The 22,446-nt window shown below is 44.8% G+C and overlaps 1 protein-coding gene across 8 annotated transcripts in view; it reads left to right on the forward strand.

Annotated features, from left to right (window-relative positions):
- Positions 1-22,446, forward strand: part of LOC120835348 (semaphorin-3F) — a 50,645-nt gene that overhangs the window by 18,273 nt on the left and 9,926 nt on the right. For 2 of the 8 annotated variants that reach the window (XM_078092469.1, XM_078092468.1), the window contains exons 3-11: positions 7,701-7,760; positions 11,861-12,021; positions 12,308-12,370; positions 12,700-12,819; positions 14,125-14,214; positions 15,901-15,994; positions 18,130-18,249; positions 18,489-18,628; positions 19,698-19,812. In XM_078092469.1, coding sequence (XP_077948595.1) covers positions 7,701-7,760; positions 11,861-12,021; positions 12,308-12,370; positions 12,700-12,819; positions 14,125-14,214; positions 15,901-15,994; positions 18,130-18,249; positions 18,489-18,628; positions 19,698-19,812 — 963 coding nt within the window. The remainder of the gene's footprint in view (positions 1-7,700; positions 7,761-11,860; positions 12,022-12,307; positions 12,371-12,699; positions 12,820-14,124; positions 14,215-15,900; positions 15,995-18,129; positions 18,250-18,488; positions 18,629-19,697; positions 19,813-22,446) is intronic. The other 6 variants (XM_040204225.2, XM_078092472.1, XM_078092471.1 and 3 more) reach the window with 3 other exon arrangements.

Genomic DNA, 22,446 nt, shown 5'->3' on the forward strand with positions numbered 1-22,446 from the left:
GTGTTCCATCTCTGAGGAACCAATATGAGCAGTTCATACACTTCTGTCTTTCCGTACCATCCGTCTGGATTCCCCTCATTTCGTCCTACTATCGCTTGCTGGTTTTGCAATTGCAGAGAAACCGGACACTTTCCGGCAGTTTGTGTCCAGACATCATTGCATCGTTGCATGTCGTTATTACATTGTGTTTAAATTCCTCCAGCTGCCGCATGTCTAAACCGTCACAGGTCACACTTGTGTGCAAGATGCTTGCCTTGGTTATGCGTGTGTGACTGCTATTCACATTATCTGTGCAGAGGGATGAGGTCACACATAGACACACACACACACACACACACACACACACATATATCTCTCTCACCCACTCTGTCAGCCTCTCATTCAAACCATCCCCTGCAGTTATTGGGCTGATTGTATCACCGTGTTAGCTGCAGGGAGATTACCAGTGACAAACTGGGAAAGCTAAATCGGCTTGGTAAACTCTCTGAACCGGCAACCCCCCCCTTCCTATCCCACTATCTCCCTAACACCACCGTAAATGGGCATAGAGCATGGTTGGCCAAAATAACTCTTTCAGATTTTCAGATTTATCACATTGCGCTTTTGTACTCGTATCAGAAAAGTTGCTAATAAATATAATACATGTTATGCAATAACAATTGCCATTTGGACCAAACTCCAAATTTTACAGAACTCTGTATTATACTTTTAATGTGTTTTACTTCTATTATGAACCATAATGTAACCACTTAAAGACCCAGAAATAATGAATCGGTAAGTTGGGAGCAACCCTTCCGAGCATATTGATTCCTGACGTCTTAAGGGAACCTATTATCTCGTTCTGGCTGCAAAAGAGGATAAAGCTGCAGAGCTTTAGAAGGCCTTTTAAAACGACCTCAGGTTTACCAGCAGCAGGCTTATAGCCCAGAGAACACGATAGAATCAGTGACCTTTTCTCTTTCCTGCCTTTTGTGACCTTTGGACATGTCTCCTTTATTGGCAGCAGAACTGTGCTGGTTCTGAAGGGGTTCGCAAAGGATTATATTTGAACCGCCACACAGGCGGGAGGCGGTCTCTCCTGTTGTGTTAGCGATGGAGACCTCTCAGACCCGGCGGGGCAGCGGCAGCCGACAATACAAAACTGTTTATAAAAGGGCTAATCGCCTTAATTTCAGATGAGCGCCCTTTGAATAGAGAGCTTAATTGATGAGGCAAAATGCGATGACTCTGCTAACATACGCGTGGAAAAATGGGATTTGTCTAGTAATCCCACTTCCTCTTCCCGAGGCCTGGGAATCAGGGGGCACATCGGAACTCCACTGATCGCCTGCCTCTGTTCAAAAGAGGGATGAACGAGAGGGATGCCCCATTAGCCTCCCGCTTCTGTCAACATCACCCGCCTCCTGTCACAACTGACGATATGCCTGAGAAACTTTAAATGTCAAATCAAATGGTTTTGGAGGACCTACACACACTTGTTGCTTTGCAGAAAATGAGCATGCCAACATTCCAATTATTCCTGTCTACTGGGCAGGAGGCACAGGAAGATAAGCGTTGAGGTGGCACCACATGCATTTACTCTGGAATGAAGGAGCAGCAGGAGCCTGGTGGGAGGAAGAGACCTGGAGCAGAGCCACAATGGCTGCTGTCACAATCCGTCCTGCCTTCCTGTCATTCTAAGGGAAAGGGACTAGAACAACTGGCCTCCCACACTGTGACCCCTCACAGCTCCAACAAATAAGGCATTCATAGCCACAGGGCACAATAGTAAGCCGCCGTTGTCACATACATTAGGTCGCTATATCCTGTGTCTGTTCAATTTTAAGTCACCCACTAGCCTGTCGGAATGCACCTGAGAGACAAATAAATGTATTGTTGCATGGAGACAGCTTTCAGTGCTGCCTAAAAAAGTTTTTTTATCTACTGTTACAAAGCAGAGTATGTCGCTCGGTTGTTACAAATAAAACGTGATTTGGATGGAAACCACTTTGGAGAAAGCAGATTTCCTCTACCACAGCACAGCAGGGTAGACAGATCATATCGATTTAGATTTAAAATAAGAAAAAAACAGCTTTTGTACATTTTGATTTGATTGACAACTGAAATGTGGGTATTCATTTCTGAATAGGCATGTGGTTAACCGATGGTTCCATCTGTCCTCCTTATGTAGTCGAGTTCTTTGTTTGGTACAGGAAAGCAGGGTTTTAGCTGACTCATATTGTGTAACACAGCACCATTTTCAATAGACTTCCCGGAGAGGGAGATCCATCTTCATGTTAGCTGACTGCTTCTCCTAGATGACCACACGTTCTCTGGAACCAGACAGCAGAACCAGAAACACTAGAGTGTTTCCCTGGCCCTGACTTTGTCCACCATGTGGGGATTATAGTCTGACAGGAGGTTGAGACGTGCCAGGTAAAGATAAGGGGGGTTAAAGGTAACAGAGCTCTCTCAGTCAAAGCATTATGTTTAGTCTCTGTGGCTGCTCTCTCAAAGTTCTTCTGCTACATCTGCAGCGCTGTTACGTTTGTTCCTCTGATGCAAACACTTGAGTGCATGCTTGCCAGGTTTACCTCCACTGGCCTCTGTACTAAATCAGCATTAAAATGGATTTAGCAAGCTAAAGGTTCTCAGGAAACAAGGAGGCATGCACGTACTGTAACTCTTGCTGGACAGATGCCATATACCAGTAAATCATTGGTTTTGTAATTCACACGTGGTTCTCCTCTAAGCTGTGTTAGCAGAGAGGTAACATACCACTTTTCTGTCTCTCTCTGTGTTCTTTCTTTCATTTACCCCTGTTGAACACAGGCTCATTGCGATTCTGGACAGGCCATCCAGTAATGCCACTTTACCCCAGGCAATCCCTGTTTCCTGATTCCACACAGGCTCTGGAGAGATAACCCCAACCCTGAGCTAATCCCAGATTAAACCAGAGCATAACGCATTGCCACTGCGATCCAGCGGCCTCTGACCTCCTCGCGTCTCCTAGCCTTGGCTGTAGAAGCCCTGCTTGGCAGAAGGTGTTTGTCTTCCATTTGAAAGAAACTAAAGAGCACAGGTTGCTTTAAATGAACTCGGCAACTAGTCACCTTTCAGTAGAGTCTCCCGTGAATGGAAAATGGGATGGGTACAAAGAAGTTGAAGGGGTATTGACAAATGGGATGGGAACAGGGCAAGATGTGTCACCGCTGAGACTGTTTTATGAAAACACATGTCAGTTAAAACAGACGTGTTTTTGCAGATGGGTGTGATTAGATCAATACTCTCGTGGGAGGATCTCCTTCCCTACGAGTTCTCCACATTTTCTCATCCTTCTCAACTGGATTGAGTCCGAGTCTTCTCTTGCTCAACCGATTTTGTGGAGAAAGGAGACAAATGTGTACCTCTTCACCACAAACCCCCGCCTGCCCACCCAGGCCTCTCCGCCTGTCCATCAGTGCTTCAGGCAAGCGGAGGCAGAGGGGCTTAGTCTATGGGAGCCAGAGGCTATGTGATAAGGCCTCCGCATGAGAGCTCATCAGAGCTGACACTGAATACAAATTGGTGCCATTAGTGAGCAGGGTGGGGGTTGGACATAGGATGGGCGGGGCACTACAGTGGCTCCTAATTATAGAGTGGGTTAGTCCCCCAGGTCGGCAGGGGAGTGGTGGGGTGCGGTGGTAACGAGGTGGTGACAGTGGTGAGCAAGATTTCACGCCCCACTGAGCGTCACGGTGCAACGCGTGGATACAGTGAGGTCAAGAGGAGCGGTGGTTAATGATGTGTGATACGGCAACGCTCTTTGTGCGTATCCATTATGAAGGATCACATTCGACATGTGTTGAGACAAGACGGGGTCATAGCTTTTCGCTAGCGAGGGGGCTCACAGCAACAGGATACAAACAACTTGCCACGAATGTTGATCCAATCCCCACAGAAAAGGTCGGTGACATGTGGTATTTGGGAATCATGCTTTGTGTTGAGCCCACCCTTATACCTTAATAGTAGTAACAGCCAACCCATTCTCCTTTCTGTCTTGTCACCTATTGGGTTTAGGGGACAAAACTGTTTAAATCAGGAGAGACTTTTTAAAATGGCTAACAATGATTTATTAAAACAGGCATAAATATTTATAGTGCCATTTTGTTCTCATCCCAAATTCAGAATAACTAAGTGTGAATCTAATGCCTGGAGGGATCTAGAGGATGGAATTACTGCATTGTATGTTTAAGACAAAGATTAACCCTTAACCAAAATGTCCACAACTAATAGTTTGGGATTGAGAAAATATTGTATGTTTATTAGAATTAAGTGGATTTAGGAGGAAGTTTTGAGACAATTTTGTTGAGTGGCGTGACATTCTGGTTGTTTTGTCTTTTCTAAATTTCATAAAGTGTGAAGTACGATGACAGCGAGCAGAGGTGCTTGTGTTGGTGCTTTGTATTCATTGGGCAGGTGTTTGTACAGACAAGCTGTTTTGGCTGTGTTTTTCTACTAGCAGCAAGCTGCAGAGCCCGTCTCTCACCAAGATGAAGACATACACACACACACACACACACACGCATGCACACAAACACACAGAAAGTTCTCTGAAGCTTGAACACGTCACAGAAAGCACATCACAAAACATTACCATTCCTTGTGTTCCAGGCTCTATGCCATTTACCAGTGGGTCAGATCATATCTCCAGATCCTCTGTCCTTGCACATCTTTTATCTGCTGAGTGACACGTCCTATCTGATGTGACACACTGGCCGAGCCTTCCCTTCCGACCGCTTTTATTATCCCCGTCCCACAGAGGGACTAAGCCGAGGCGAGCAGCTGCCGCGTTCACATGCTGTTATCCTCCCTTTTCATTTAGCAGTGCAGCTAACCTCCCACCCACTCTCCAGTAACCACACAGGCATTCTTTAACAACAGTGACATACTGGCCTTGAAGCGTGCAGCATACAAGGAACCCAAATAACTAAATGTTTGACACCTAGACAAGTTGCTGTTGCTTGCAGAGTGAAGGGGAGGCATTGTGGGACCAGATAGTCCCTGATTTGAAATGACCCAATGGCGAGATAGCTGTGCAGATTACATTACATTACAGGTCATTTAGCTGACGCTTTTATCCAAAGCGACTTACATTCCATTTTTAACCCATGGCTTTTACATATTTGCCTGGGAAGCAATTGGGGGTCAAGTGTCTTGCTCAGGGACACTTCGACATGGAACATGCAACCCGTTGCTCTACGCATGCGCCACAGATGCCAGTTCAGAGGCCACAAAGTTGTTTCTATGCAGAAGATGGCCCTTTAATCTCCATCTTCATGTTTGTGAGCCCAGCGATTGCCCCTATATTAGCCATCTCCTTATCCTGCAGATACAGGAAACACTTTCCCACAAAGTTTTGCTAGATTAAGATAAGAGAGAGAACCACAGCCGCTCTCAGATACAGGCGTCTGGAGAGAAGCCAACTCAACTCTTACTTTGTAAATTAGGTAAAAATGTCAGCCTCTTTTTGAACAAACAAACTTAACTCAAAGAACTCATCTGACAAACACTTGTCACAGTTTGTGGAGTGTACATACAAAACAGGAAGATGCTTGTACTTTTTTATGGTATTGTCATGACACTCTGTGAGTAGCCATCGGTAAAATACCACACCAAGTCGATAGTTAAACATTTAAATTCCAGCTTAAAACTACAGCGCGGAACTTAAATTTATTGTTGATTTAGGTGGGAGAAATGCTGTAGTGCTTCTGACCACCAGAGACCCTTAAAGAAAGCTCTCATTTTACAGCAGTTTGCCAGGAGAAACAAAGCTGTGCTCCACAGAGCTCTGAATGCAGGTGGAATCAGACCCGGAGCCACAGATCTGTGTCATTCGTGGTTTTGTTTACTTACATAGAAGCATCGGTATTGACTTCAGACCTATTTGTACTGTTGAAAGTTATATTTGCTTAACTAGTAATATCCCCAGCTTATTCAAATGCCCAAAGCACTGCTAACAGAATTTGATCTGATTAAGAACAACTGTCATATTTGCATCAATAGAAATCTACCGGAGCGACACTAAAGGCATTGTCAGGATTGGATGGAGACGCACTGACTGTTTTACCCAAGAGAACCAATGCACCTTTATAAATTCGTGCATGGGCAGCAGACGCTATCTAAACATTTCACTGACTAATACTCATAGACATGTATGAGGAAGCCAGAGCCTTACAGGAGAAAATTCTCCTCAAGACAGAGTACCCTGTGGCATCGCAATTTATTACAGCTGCTTATTAAAAAGTGACCCAACTGCCGACTCGGCAACATTGCAGTTTTCCGAAAAACGAGCATCAAGTGTCGGCGTATCTCCACCATTGCAGTTGAATTGAAGGGTAATAACATCTTCACTGGACTTTTTTCTCCTCTGCCTTGACGACATTCAAAATATTTGGCCATGATTCCTGACGAGTGCAACCGTTGATGTGTTAGAGCAGCCAACTCTTAAACACCCTAATTATCACTCCTGTCACTCCGCTGCCGTGCGTGTGAAAGAATACACCTCTTTTTGACAGCTTGGAAACTGCCTTGGGACGCTGCTCAGGTGGAGCAGCTTGTTTGTGATGCGCCGCGGGCTAGCGAGGTATTTCTGTCGCTTTGTTACACAACCACAGAGGAGGGAATCAAAACCTATTCAGCACAAGAGTTTTCCAGTCAAAAAATGGATCCTAGTTCATACGTTCCGGCTTTAGTGCTTCATTGTGATCTTACTGTGATCTCGGCCAGAAGGACTCCTGGTGCACGGCTGCAGTTTGTAATTATCGACCACGCATTCCACTAGGGGGGAAAAAACCACGGACCCGTGAACTGCGATTGTGATTGCTCCACACTTGGCTCCACATTGCTCATCGTCCAGTGTCAAAGCAGCAGACCACACAACCTTTGTCTCTTTCCAATCGCCATCCCCCATCCTCTTCACCCCCGGGAGCTCTCAGAGGGAGAAGTGCAGGCTCCAAGCAGCAACATGCTCTGCACTGTCATTGGCACTTTAATTTAGCCAATTTGAAGGCAGAGAAATATGCGGCGTGGTGGAACACCCATATCAGTGTCATTCAGCGAGCACGTTGCGCTGTCAGGTGCCAGGGTGTGTATTCACTGCCCTTCTCTCTCCTGTGTTTCGTTTAAACACGCAGTCTGGAGTTTTTCCATGATCCAATCACTTACTCGATGATTCTTGCAAACCTGCCAGGAAAGTGGGGTGGTCTGTGTACTGTTAAGTCACGCTGGATGCAGTAATCGTTCCTTAATAAGAGGAAGTTCTGATGTTACTGGCAGAGTAGGATGCATTAACAGCTGAATATGATCTATAAAATCCAGTCTCTTTTCTCCCTTGTGTGACAGCGTGGTGGGAAACCATATCTTAAGACAGCTTCAGCAGTGTGCTTTTCTTTTTTTCTTGAGATGTGATTTTAAGAGTGAACAGCATGCCTGGGAACTTTTCCTGTCCAAACGTATTTCCAACGTAAACTCGGCCTGTTGGCTACTAATTGAAGATGGAGCGATGTGCTATAACATGTAGGGCTGCAGCCCCAGAGATCAGCGTCAGCAGCCAAGTATTCTCTCCGGAGGAGGAGGAGGGCTGGCTCATTCTGACAGTGAGGCATGCCTCTCCTCTTTGTCTCCATACCTCATTTAAATAATAACAATGTCAAGTTGACAAATATACTGGTCTTCTACAGGGGCTGCAAACGGATGGCAGGACTCATGCAGGGCTTCCCAGTACAACCACTGTACCAGAGGTCAGGAAGAAACCCGCCTACTAGCGCAAGTGTGCAAACATGCATTAAGGAAGATAGTGTGGCAATTATCCAAACCACAAGTTACAGCAAATGAAGACCTTGAGTGCTTACATCAAGCGGTTTTCTATTTTATAGTCTAATGAATGCAATGAAAATGATATATCGGCCAATAGATTAAAAAAAACATCTGTGTACTTTTCTCTCTTTGGCTCCTTCTTTTACTTCTGGCTTGTCCGCCTCTGGAAGGACGTCCCTGCTCCATAAACGGCATTTCGTTTTTTATGTACATTAAAACATAATTTAAGCTTTTGAGGTGGTTGTGATTATGCATTTGAGACGTTTTGAGGCCTCGTAGTCTCACAACACAAATGAAGCTCTTTACACGAGTTGGCTCGGATTTTGCCCGACTGACATTAAACTACAGTTTGTTCTCAAATGTCAAAACGCAAGATTAGTATGTTGAGATGTGGGACCCGGCGGTGTGTCCTGTGTCAGCCAGCAGCACCGTGGGATGCTGGGAGACAGGTGAGGACTGTCTGCGTCCAGCCGACTGAGAAGAGTGTGTGGAATCCGAGTTCTCTCATCTGTAATTGCTTAACATTTCCGTGCACATACACTTCTCGAGTACATGAAGGCTTGAGAACGAGAAGAAAAAACCCCCTGTCATATACAGACTTCTTATTTCTTTGCAGGCGCATGGCGCCCTAGCGTAGAGAAGGAAGTGAATATGTACAGGGTGAGACGTTGAGTGCTAGGATCAGGTTCCTTGACCGGCTTACTTTCACCTCTAATAGAGCCATTGCCATTCCTCAGGGGGAAGCGGTGAGTTCCAGAAACAAAGCCCTCGCTGTGCGCGTGCAGACCCCCCAGAGCGAACCCAAACCGTACACGGAGTAATGGGCTACTTGGAAAGTTTATCTGGCTCTAATAGACACACCAGCTCCTGGCTTCTAAATCTCCAGGATAAGTCTGTGTGTATGGAAAACACTGTCATGCCCTAATGTGGATGACAAAGAGCAAAAGCCACTCTGAGCCTTTCCTGTTCAAAATTGTAATCTGCTACTGAGAATGTGTAGTTGCATGTTACAGAACAAAACAGTGGATTGAGCGTGCCTATTTTATATGGGATGTCTTTGCTGATTTAATTAAAGTTGTTGTTCATTTGAAACTTGTTTGTTAATTTGTTATTAATGTAGCAAAGGGGAATAGCCACATGCTCTCAACGCAAACGTACAAACTCCTCTGCACTCGGCATCGCCGAGACCACACACCATCGATCTGGTGTGCGCTGCTGCGCCTTTCCAAGCTGGTTGTGAGCGTGTGTTTGCCTGCCACCGGCCTCAGTGCAGGGACCGGCTGGTCTTGTTTTCACAGCCGGCCCGACCCCCAGGGCAGTGTAGCAGCCGAGCTCAGACCGCTGCCATTAAACGTCCTCTATCAACATTTCATTGGAGCACAATGCCATGTGCCCCTGCCTGAGGCGACGGTTGACTTTGGGCCTGAGCTGAGAAAGGCGGTCAAACAAGGGAATGATGTCTAATAGCTAGACTTTGCACATTTCAAATGCTATACTCTTTCCCTTGTTCCTTCTTAATAATATAGTCCTCGTCTGTCCTCCTTGTATCTTTGGTTTGATTTAAACAAAAATTTGCACATTTAGCAGTTCGCTTGGGCTGGTGTGAAAGCTGAACCCTGGTGTCGACCAAACAGCCGTGTCCAAGGTGTGGTTCAGTTGTTGTGTGACAAAGAAACCACCGAATTTTATGATAGCATATATGCCCATTTTCCTGTATTTTATTGCCTTTGTGGAGCTTATGTGGTAACAATTATGCACATGATTAAAGGTATTTGAGCCAAAGTGCATACATGTTTCACATTAGAGGCATTTATGTCCCGTATGAAATGGGTCACCAGTGTTTGATTAGATTAGATTAGATTCAAGATTTCAACACCTCAGCCCTGCAGATGAGGCCCAACAATCAAATCTCCAAAACTGTTGCATCAACGAGTTATCTCTTAGTATGCATGACTTCACGTTCACTCCTCTCGGTTATTTTACAAAAAGTGCCAGTGAAACAGGAACAGAATAGCAACAGAAACAGGAATACAATTTGTTTTAACTAGTATCAGAAGGCCTAATGGTATTGAGCCTTCAGCCATGACTTCAATGCCTTGCAGCATCACTAAGCTGTGACTCATTCTTTCATAACAACCGGCCGAGGTTTTCTGAAGGGTTTGATACCACCAAAAACATTGTCATCTATTAGGCATAGCTCCCTGGGATGTAGTGTACATTACAACAGGATTTCATTGCAGGGTAGAGATTTTACTGGATTAGGGATTGTATTGTATGGATTACATATTATATTGCACGATTATGAGATTAGATTGCGCATGTGAATGCTCTTTATTTCATGTTTGATTCTGTATTTGGGCTGTTGTCGCGCTGTATTGCTCACCTTCCCTTGTCAGCTGATTGATGGTCCCATCCTGCTACTCTCTGACAACAAACAAACACACACACTGAGGAGTTGCTGACAAGCTGCTTCAGGAAGGGCTTCGACTGGCCCTCGGAATGTGTGTGTGCGTGTGTGTACAATGCAAATCTAACCAGTGTGTTTCACTCTATCGGCACACACACATAAACACAGCTAGCGTGTATGGGCACTGATCATTCAACTTAAGTCTCCAACAAAAATAATCACCAGATCAGGCCACATGTTGTATCTCCTCTGCCATGGGCTCTGACATCTGTCAATCACCTTGCTGCTCCGTAAACATCTTTGGTGGGCACAGTTATCAAGTCAAACTCTCCCAATATAACAAGTCTAATGCCATTAATCTTTGCTTATTGAAGTAACCCAGTGTTAAATTTAGATCTGGCATGAAGGACTGGTAGTATCAGATCCAGTAGGGAGTGTGTTTGAAAAGGTCTTGAGATGGTGTTTATTTTAAGGCCCAATGGTGGACATGTTGATTGCCTTGCATGCCTTGGTGTCCAGGCCTCTTCCGCAGCACCACCTAACAGCCTCACAGGAATGTTTCTCAGGAACTTCATTCAACATACTGAGCATGACTGCTTACAAATGCGTGTCTTATTAATCAACTGGCAAAAACATTTTCAATTTTGAGATGATTCTTATTTTTGGGCGTCGCTTTCTAAGGTTGGACGCCCCACATTGACTACATTTCACATGGCCTTCATTTATTATACACAGGCACACCCCAGTTCTGACGTACTATTCGTAAATAGTGAAACAAAGTAAACTGTATCTGGCAGTTTATCATCTGGTTTTCCTTCACCACATTTTTGGCTGCTAAACCTCAGTGTGGTTCCCTGTTTCACCTTTTTGTGGTCTGTTGGTTATAAAATAAAGTCAAACAGTGAAATGGGACGTTTCTGCTGTTTGAGTGAACTTTTGTGTTTGTCCAAGAATATGTGATGGCCACCTTCCAATGCCTCTACCCTATAGATTGCGTAGGAGTGTGTGTTTGTCTACCGTGTGGCATGGGGCCTCTGCTGTCTTAGCAGTGGCCTCCCTGCCCTGTTTGTACGTGGTTGCTGAACCAAGGAGAATATATCAAACAAACACTCCAACACAGAGCTATAGGGAGATTGGGTTACCCTGGACAAGAGAGGACTTGCCAACTGCATTGTGTTACCAAAGGCAGCGACTTTCAAAGTGCAGGGTCCAAAAAGGGATGAAGCAGTTTAAACCTAAACTCTGTAAATGTATATCCTCCTTACCCTACTCTATATTTGGGGTAATCTGTGGTGATCATATCTAGCTGTCAGTCTACCTTGTCTATCTTTTGTTGAGTTGTAATAACAGACAGCCAATCGATGACTTTGTAGATCCACAAAGTCATCCACTCGGGCCGTATTAAGCCATCAACAGTGTGACAGATACTCAGTAGCACTTGTCTCTAATGTGCGGTGTTAAGTTACAGTAGTGATGGTGGAAAACCATGAGCTAACTCCACGTGGGATATGTAGGAGCAGCACGAGGAATGTGCCAATTGTGCATGCATGTGCATGTGTGAAAATGTGCATGTGAACCACAGCTGTCATTAATGGGTATATTTGTGTGTCGTCACAGAGCTGCGATCTACTGGTACTGCTCATCACTTCGCCTACCTCCTCAACACGTCTGACTACCGGATCCTACGTATGGACGAGGACCATGACCGCATGTACGTTGGAAGCAAGGACCACATCCTGTCCTTGGACCTCCATGACATCAACAAGGAACCGCATATTGTAAGACCATGTCCCTACCCCGCCTCCCCTTACCTCTGTTACGCCGTGATGAAGCGCCTTGACCTCAATACCACAACAGCTGCCACAAGGGCAAAACGTTGTGTTCCAGGAGTGCAGCATCGGACATGTTGGTTTGCTCACCTTTAGTTTAGTTTTAATTGGGTTATGACAGGATTGATATTAGCGTGTGTGGATATCCATTTTTATCCAGAATAGCTCATAAAAGCCACTGAACTGAAAATCGGTTTAATTGTAACATTAAATGTTCTCTTTTCCGCCTTCACAGATCCACTGGCCGGTGTCCGAACGACGAAGGATGGAGTGCCTTGTGAGTGGGAAGGACGCCAATGTAAGTATGCCTATTAACAGTGCTCATAAGCCCAGCAGGGTTGTTCAGCTCAGGTGATTTACGTCAACTTGATGGGCTAAAAAAGAGAAAGTATGTAGCTGTAAAGGGATCTGTAAAACTGCAAGGTTTAAAATTGGCTCAGTAAAAGTCCTAGTTCCCCTCTGTCTCGCCAAGGAGACTCGAATGGATTGAATCTCTCTCCATCCTCCTCTCTGCCAGGCCAGGGTGGTTAGCACAACATCACTGGCAGATTCGCAGTGGTGGTTTGATTTACTTTTAGTATTACCGGTTTTCAGCCACTCAATTGACTCTTGTCTTTGTGTCTCCAGGAGGAGTGTGCAAACTTTATCCGTCTGGTGGAGCCATGGAACCGGACTCAGCTCTACATCTGTGGGACAGGAGCCTACAATCCAGTCTGTACCTTTGTCAACCGCGGGCGCAAACCTCAGGTTAGGATAATAGACTACGAACTGAGAAGGTTCTATCAAAGAAGAACAAACCAGCAAAATTAAAACCGCTCTCCCCATCTGCATCGTCAACGGCATATCGTGGTTCCTCTGTTTTTTGTTCCTCTTACCCGAGTTCCTGCTCTCCATCCACCTTACGCTAGGTTCCCTTTACGATTGTCCTCCATCATTAAGCCTGCTTGAGGTACCATGTCTCCGCGTCTGGCAAAGCAGCCTCACTATCGCCCAGCTGTCATCCCCAGTGAGCTGTTAACGCTACTCTGTTTAGTCTCTGGCTTTTAGTGGGATCTCTTGAATTTCCTAAACCAAGCCAGGCATCGCCACCTCGCGTTACTCCCCTTTAACACCACACTCTTCTTAAATATCACACTTGTTCCCTAATGATGACCAAGGGAGTTTTTAAAAGGGGATAAATAAAAAGTAAATTTCCCATTGGAATCTCTCTAGAGACATACAATACGGGGGAAAAACGTTTCAATGGCAAGCGTCATTTGCAGGAGTCCCCTGCTGTATGCGGCTCCTACATGACCCGTCACTAACGAAGGGCTTCCATCCATTCCCTCACCTATCCGTCCAGCCCCTCATGCATCCAGGCCACCCGCCAGCCTCTACCATGTGCGACTTTGGGTAATTGGAAGTGGGAGCTCCCATTATGTAGTGCCAGTGGAATGTTCCAGTTCTAGTCCATTAACGAGAGGGCTGTTTCTTTCTCCGTCACATCGTGTGGACAGGTCTGACTCCCCCCATGACTGCTTTTCTCTGTTAGGCTGGGTAGTTCACAGTGATTGCAAAATTATAATATGACACTCCACACCAACGTGTGCGCTTACAAATTCTGATACACATATGGAAATATTTTTGTTGTTTTTATTCAATTTTCATACTGATTGTTGCCATTTGATTATACCTCACTGCAGGACGTATTGTCATGTTCCCCAGTGCCGAAAGAAGGAGCCTTGTAGCTTTTGTTCACGGTCAAAGCCAAACGTTTTGCTTTGGCAGCAGCTTTTAGGCGAATGTATGTACCATACTGTGAGAACCTTTATTGACTCAACCACAGGATAGGGAACCATCTGGTCAAATAAAGCTGCACATGTTCCCAGCACAATCTTGCATACACACACGTCCATGTGTTTTCTTCATGGAATTTCATATTCTTTTCAGTAGCATTAGTTCGTGGAATTTCTCACTCTGCATTGAAGTCAGGGCGGATTCAGGTTGAGGTTAGAGAGGCCTTCCTCTTCCATGGCGTAACATCCAGACTGTGCTACTGTCTCCTGTTTTTAGACGTCCATGTATCTGCAGATGGCCCAGGCCAGAGGAAGGGCTAGCCGCGCAGCTGAACCCAGCGCGGTGCACGAGACACTTGGACTCAAGGTGCGATGTGGGCCTTGTCTGCACCGCAGCCCTGCAGACTGCCTGGGCTCGTGGTCACCAGCAGCATGCTCCCTGTCTTTGTGTCCGTGGACATTTTCTCACCATCACTGTCCTTGACTCGCCACCATTTGTTAATCTCAGTAACAATTGGCAGGCATCTTTTCTAGTCACGCACAATCTTAAAGTATTGTGTTATGTGGGACTGCGTTTAATGTCATCTCATTTTGTCTCATACCCTTGTCTTTGTGTAACCGTCATCGCCTGAGCAACCTTTTCCGTATCCGTCATTGTCCATTTGTTCTTTGCATTGGTGTTAAATGCCATGTTTTGCATGAGAGCGTGATTTTCAAGTGGAAATGGCTCATCCGGTTGCTGTTGACTTTTGCTCGGCTCAAATTCAATTAAAAATGCTTTCACTGCTGTTCAATGCATGGCATATTCATTTTAATTCAGTATATATCTACGAGTGCGCACGAACAACAGATAAGCGAGTCATTCATCCCGCTTATCTGAGACAATGCAGGGTGTCCCACCCATTAGGCTTTACCGCAGCAAGCCCTCCACCTCCTGTAGGAATGTGGTGCAGTCTCTCCCACAGAGGCGGCAGGACTAGTCAGCATCTGATTTGACCCACTCCCACACGGGCTTTGTTAGCGCAGAGCAAACACCAGCCATCTGTAGCCAACTAGCTGTGCAGCAGAGGAATTAAAAGTGCCCCACATTCAAACACGTCTCCGCTGTTTAAGCTCTTCAAGCACTTTGAAAAACAGAGATTGAGTTGTGTAGGCATAAAGTGTGGCCATTTAAAAATGTTTTTAAAACGTTGTTGTTTTTGGTTCAAATTTGATTTTAAAATATGTTGCAAATTTTGTTGGAGGGTCGTATTTTACAGCAGGGTTGTAAAACCATGGTGAGTCCACTGATTCCCTCTGGTGCGCATAAATGTTTGCGACCTTTTTGCAAGTCAACATCTGGCATGGCTGGGAGTGTGCTGCCAGCACCTCTTAAGTTGTACAAGTGGGTGATCTTTTACGAGATCTTTCAATAAATGATGAGAATTACCCAAGGCCGCTCATGATCCAATGAAGTGAGCGTGGCACAGTGCCATATCCTCTCCCCCGACGCACATTGATAGAGATGTCTCCATACACATTATGGGTTAAAAGGAGGATTGGTCTGTGAGGCATGGCAACAGGACAAGTCATCGCATGCAACTGATTCACCGCCCCGCTCTCATACACAAATTCCCCGCCAACTTCTCCAGCGCCAACGTCTGTTGTGTGCATGCAGGGGTGTGAGCATCAGTCATCCAGCCACCATCCCAGGATTGTTGCCTCTGTGCTGGATTATAGGTGTCAGCGGTAGGCCTGCACAGCCATAGGTACATGAAGCTAAGAGATATTTGGCATGCAGTTTATTATGCCAAGAGAAGCAGCCCACAACAAATTGTTTTCCATAGAAGCGCAGCGTGATGATGCATTAGAAAATTCCTTGCTTTCCCGACCAGTGTGTTTTTCGAGCGCACGCTCATTTTTCTAATACTTCATCCCCCATCAGGCCGTATAGGTCCCACAGGAGTCAGAGGGGGAACATTTCCAGCCTCATTGTCCCTGCACAGGGGAATCCCAATGACAAGATGAAGAGTACTGATTTTAATGGCATCTTTATATGATTTTTCCATTTCAGGAAGAAATCTTTCGTTTGGATCCGGGCAGAGTTGAATCTGGGAAAGGAAAGTGCTCCTATGACCCAAATCTCAATAGCGTGTCAGCCTTAATCAGTGAGTATCTTCTGGGTTTGGTCACATGAGGGCACGGGTATAGAGAGACCCAGCGGTCTTCATGGCAATGGCAGTGTCTTCCCATGTGGATTGTTTATCTTTTATCTCATGTTTCTTCATAGTGGTTTCTCCCTGCTCACGGGTTATATACTTTGCTAACAGCAGATATTTACTGTCTGCCATTGAGGAAGAAGTTCAGGCTGAGTGCCATTCAGCGCTTATTCCCCACAGTGAGCTGCTAAAACAAATCAGTATAATCATTATATCCTCCGGAATGTTTTCTTGTTAGGGCAGAGATGGGCAAATTAATATGTGCCTTTAATATGTGAATCTCTCCTCTGGGAATTACTGGCTTCCAATCAAAATACTTATATTTTTAATGAATATGTTTGGAAAGAATTTTAGTGCTTTTGTCAACATTTGAAGAGTAAAATTACCTTTATTCTTTATTCCCCATGTGCATAGTTTTATTTCCAACAGGGCCTCAAGTATTTGCACATGTTTTAATAGTCAAACTGGCATGTACTTACATAGTTTAGCATTATATTTATAGATGGGTGACAAATGCGAAAGAGACGTATAAAGGAATAATGAATGCAGACTCTTCCCTTGAGTGGACAAAGGGTCAGTGGATGGCCTGATGGGTATGAAGGCATTGTGGAAAAAAAATGACAAATGACAGTACTTTTTTGGAGGATGTTCATCCCTTTAGGTGGAATATCAATGCCAAGGAGCATTGAAGCATTACTGTAGGCTCATAGTGGTCCTACATCTTGTGTCAGTGTCATAATGTGGGTGTGTTCTATTCACGAAGGCAATGTCCTCTGTCTCCTTGCCCAAGGTCACAGCTCTAGACCAAACAGTTGCCACCAATGAAAGACGATCTTCTCTCTGTGGGGAGAGGCAGCGGGTGTAAATCACTGGCGATGCTTTCCTACATTAGCATCTTTACACCGTTAAATCACCTGAAAACATTACACGATCATTTTTAGGTAACTGTGAAGCTTGAAATCACAACTAACTGTCGTGCAAAATCGACCTGTTTTTTTGCGTTCGCACTGATATGGAACGCCCAGGTCGATGTAAACAGGTGTACAGTACTATTATATATCTAGATTTTTGGACCTAATATTTTGGGGATTTTTTATCAAAACAATGTTTGACCTAATATTTTCTGACTTCTTGGACTTTTTTTCTGATCAGAATGCTTAATTTCATCTACCCGTATTATAACAAGTATTAGGTACCCTGTACATCAACAGCACGTCTAGCATTGGCCACTGACTGCTCAGCTCTCCACCACATTAGACCGCCCGTCATCCGCGGACATTTTTAACGATCCATCATAAATCTTCATATCGTGCTTGTGAGGACCATGACATTGAATGTAATGGTGGTAGGACGTGTTTCTTGTTTCCTCCGCTCCACCTCCTGCTGATAGTCACACCTGCTGTCCGGTGGGGCCCCTACAGCAGCTGGAGGACCAACACCTTAACTTCCTGTGGCTTAACAAGGCCTTTGTATTCATTTGTCAGTTTGCACACATGTATGTGCTCATATTTTATGTCTTCATGGAGTGCGTGCGAAGGCTGTTTGGGGAGATTTGAGCATTGGTTTTGGTAACACTTTATTTTCTATATGTCCCATAAATTCTTAGTGGTTTCTGGGAAGAATAATATTTATTTCCAAAGGCAAGGGGAATTTTGTCGTCCATTTGGGCAGATTCAAGACTTTTTTGAAGCAACCTCTGTACTTTTAGTGTTGAAGTTAGCTTACACTAGCTAGCTACAGATGGTTATAGTTATCGATTAGTCAGTGATTTAGGTGTCAGAATATAAAGCCTGACATGCATAGCGCTAACTAAAGGAGGCAGGATTAGCAAATATTGAAACTTCAAGTGAACGCTTCCAGTGGCCCAGTAATTAATAACAAATTACTTTGTCTCTTTCAGAAACGTCACAAACTAATACAATATGCTTCATGAGTTTGTTTTTAAAACATTTTTTCCACATTTTACATAATTTTGGAAAAAAAGGAATACATTTTAAAACAAAAGCCATGGCGTTTTGTGCCAAGGGTGATGCTGGAATTTCGACTTTGTGAATGTCTGCTAAACTGTTTTCTCTCTTTCTCAGATGGTGAACTATATGCTGGAGTCTATGTTGACTTTATGGGGACAGATTCTGCCATTTTCCGTACTTTGGGGACAAAGACCGCCATGCGAACAGATCAGTACAACTCCAGATGGTTGAATGGTAAATGACCTATCTAGCCTATAAAAGATACTCAGGGCCGCTATCCAGCTTGTGAAGCCTTCCTGCAATGTCCAAACAGGGTTCTATATGAAGAGCTGAAGTGAAAAGATTCAGTTTTTTGCATGTGTTTAGAATCCATCACCAAAAACAGGAAATACGGAGAGTTTACAAAAGATTTGAGCCAGATGTTTCCCCAAATTCATCATCTGCCTGAACATCGCCACCTCTTCTCCCCACAGACCCCACTTTCATTCACGTTCAGCTCATCCCCGACAGCGCAGAGAGAAATGACGACAAGCTGTATTTCTTCTTCCGGGAGAAGTCCTCTGAGATGGGCCATAGTCCCGTGACCCAGTCGCGTATAGGACGCATCTGCCTGGTGTGTACACAGTCAGGAGTGTGTTTGTTTTTGGGTGTAAAAAGAAAACCTGCAACAATATGAAAAGCAGGCTGTAGGCTTCCGAGGAAAACCAGTGTTTGGCCAACGCTGACATGCTGGAATCCACATGTGTCTTTAACCTTCCTGTCTACAATGCATCCCTCTGTCTGGGAGGTTACTGTCTGACCTCTGACCCTGTGATCTTCTGACCTCATCTCCCCTATAGTCCTAAAACACTTGAAGCTTTAAGTGTACATGGTACAACAAAATACTCTCTTTTAGAGTATTTTTCAGTTAACTATACTTCCTCCACTAAAGCCTGTGTGCCTTACAAATACAAAATGAACAACAACAAATGGCTCTGGAAAGCTCATGGGGTGTTTCATAGTGGCCATACGTGTGAGTGTATGCGTTCCTTTATGGAATCGCGTGCGTACGTGAGGGTTGCCCTGGGTATATGAGCACGGTTACAAGTGAGAAAATGTGGCGTACGTGTGCTCATCGTCTCAGCTGTTCCACCATTGTAATTATTTGAGGGGGTCAGGTGCTGACCCGGCACACAAACACTCATCCCCCTCTCAGTGGGCTCTGCTGGGCCTGTGTCATTCTTATTTTGCCAGACATCTGGATACTCTTACTGCCACTCACTGCACCCTGGGCGCCACCAGTAATACGCAGCTGTATACTGTAAATTACCCTGGAAGACATTTTACTCCCCAAAATGCGAATCATCAGAAGTGCGTGACTAATGTGAAGCGTAGATCCACCCTCTAAAGTCAAATGTTGAAATATACATGCGTCCTCTAAAGATGCTAGTTATGGAAGAGGAATCCAAAGCACATACTGGTCTCCGCTCTTTCTTACTGGGATAGATTCTGGCATCTCTCCACCACAGATGGAATAGTCTCAATAGGAGGAGACGCTGTTTACCGTCTCACTACACAAGTACAGTATAGCGTGTGTGGGTGGCTCCACCTGGTTGTTTTTTTTGAGGAGACAGAGGAGGATGTGACTTTGAGCGAGTGATGGAGAAACTGTTGTGTGTCGCCCGTTACCCTCTCAAATACAGAATGATGATGGAGGCCACTGCTGTCTGGTCAACAAGTGGAGCACCTTCCTGAAGGCCAGGCTCATCTGCTCTGTGCCAGGCGCCGACGGCATGGAGACGCACTTCGATGAGCTCCGTGAGTACAAAGGCCTTCCTGGAAACACATCTAGCCCTGCAGCTATTTATATTTATTAATAATCAATGTGTAAATCCGTTTCTCTAGTCTCTATTGATTGAACAATCTTTTGTTCTATTATCTTTTTGTCAAGTTGCTGTTTTTTAGAGACACCAAATATCTTCTTTTTGTAATGAATCATCTTGACAGTATCTATCGAATGGAAAAGACGTTTTCAGGCTCTTGTCATGTATGATCATATCTGACATATTAAGCAGAATACTATACTTTAAGGTTTGTTGCAACTGCAGCACCTTCCAAGTGAAAAACAGACACACACACTAGAGCTCGGCCCCTCGTACCATCCCATGACCCATACAGCAAATGAGAATTCAATTCAATTCATTTTATTTTGTATAGCCCATAATCGCAAATTACAAATTTGCCTCAGAGGGCTTTACAGTCTGTACACATACGACATCCTCTGTCCCGAAACCCACCATCGGCACAGGAAAAACTCCCCAAAAAATGAAAAAACCCTTCCAAGAGGGAAAAAAGGGAAGAAACCTTAGGGAGAACGTCAGAGGAGGGATCCCACTCCCGGGATGGACAGACTACAATGGATGCCATGTGTACAGAATGAACAATGTATAATACATGCAATTCCTAAGACAGAAATGATTCAAGTAATTGTGAGTAGTAAGCCAGGCGCACAGCAGGACCACTGCAGGGACAACCACCATCAGATAGAACCACCATCAGGTAGAACCACCATCAGATAGAACCACCATCCACAGAAGCCTGTGGGGAGGGAGAGCACCGAGACTTTAGGAGAGGGTAATGTTGGTTTACGAGTACAGTAATATGATTAATATCTAAAATAATAATGATGATGATGATGGCAGCAGCACGCGTCAGCATGGCGACGGTAGGTGTCAGGACCAGGGTCCCGAAGGAACCACGATCTACGGAGACCTGCTAGGGGAGAAAGCACAAAAAAAACTCCCGGAAAGAAGCTGAATTAGTGATGTGCATTAATAAAACGTGAATTATGGTAGAACGAGAGCGTGAGAGAGGAGCTCGGTGTGTCCTAAGAATTCCCCCGGCATTCTAAGCCTATAGCAGCTTAACTAAGGGCTGGTCCGGGCTGACCTGAGCCAGCCCTAACTATAGGCAGAATCAAAGAGGAAAGTTTTAAGTTTTACTTTAAAAGAGCTGACCGAATCTGCCCCCCGGACTGAAAGTGGAACCTGGTTCCACAAAAGAGGAGCTTGATAACTGAAGGCTCTGGCCCCCAGCCTACTTTTTAAAACCATAGGAACAACAAGTAACCCAGTATCTATGGAGCGCAGCTGCCTTGTAGGGCAATAAGGTGTTACAAGCTCTTTAAGATACAACGTTGCCTCACCAGCAAGTGCCTTGTAGGTGAGGAGAAGTACCTTAAAATCTATTGGGACTGCACTGGGAGCCAGTGCAGAGAAGTTAATACAGGAGTGATATGATCCCTTTTCTTAGTTCTTGTTAATATACGTGCTGCAGCATTCTGAATCAACTGGAGAGGCTTAAGAGATTTACAAGAGCAGCCTGATAACAGAGAATTACAGTAGTCCAGTCTGGAAATGACAAACGCATGAACTAATTTTTTGCATCACTTTGAGACAGGAAGTTCCTGATTTTTGATATGTTACGTAGATGAAAATAGGCAGTCCTTGAAGTCTTCTTTATATGCGAGTTGAAGGTCATATCCTGGTCGAAGAGAACTCCCAGATTCCTGACAGTGCTGCTGGGTACCAGAGCAATTCCATCCATAAAAACTGTATCACGTGACAGCTGGCTTCGAAGGCGCTCTGGGCCTATCAGGATAACTTTTTCTGAGTTTAGCATCAGGAAGTTCCCGGTCATCCAAGTTTTGATGTCTCCAAGACATTCTTGAAGTCTAACTAGCTGGTCCGTCTCTTCTGGCTTGATCGACAGATACAGTTGAGTATCGTCTGCATAACAATGGAAGTTTATGCGGTGTTTCCTAATAAGACCGCCCAAAGGAAGCATATAGAGGGTAAATAAAATCGGTCCAAGTACAGAACTTTGTGGGACTCCGTGACCAACATTGGTGGTCTTTGAGGATTCACCGTTTACTAGCACAAACTGGGATCGGTCCGATAAGTAGGATTTAAACCAGCTGAGTGCAGTTCCTTTGATACCAATTAAAAGTTCTAGTCTCTGCAACAGGATACAATGGTCTATGGTATCAAATGCGGCACTGAGGTCCAGCAAGACAAGAAAAGAGATGAGTCCTTGGTCCGATGCAAGTAGAAGATCATTCGTAATGAATGAACGTAATGAACGTAATAGAATGACACACTCACTCCCTGTACTGTGGTGTCTTTTTCTTTCGAGATGTCTGGAACAAAGTGGTGTGTCTTTGTGTGTGTGTGAAGGAGGGTGGCCTGGTGGCAGGCAGACCAGATCGCGTGGCAGGAATGTCTGTGAGTGTGAACCTATTATAATGGAGCCAAATAGCAATAGGGGACTGATGCGTGAGACAACCGTTGCTCTGTTGATCTAAAGAATGAAAAGTGGCATGGCTGTTGAATCTGATGATAGCTTTTTTGTCTCTAAATGTCTCGTCACATTCTTTGCTACTATCTTAAACTG

This window comes from Gasterosteus aculeatus, chromosome 17 (genome assembly GCF_964276395.1).
Source record: "Gasterosteus aculeatus chromosome 17, fGasAcu3.hap1.1, whole genome shotgun sequence".
Classification (NCBI taxonomy): Eukaryota; Metazoa; Chordata; class Actinopteri; order Perciformes; family Gasterosteidae; genus Gasterosteus; species Gasterosteus aculeatus.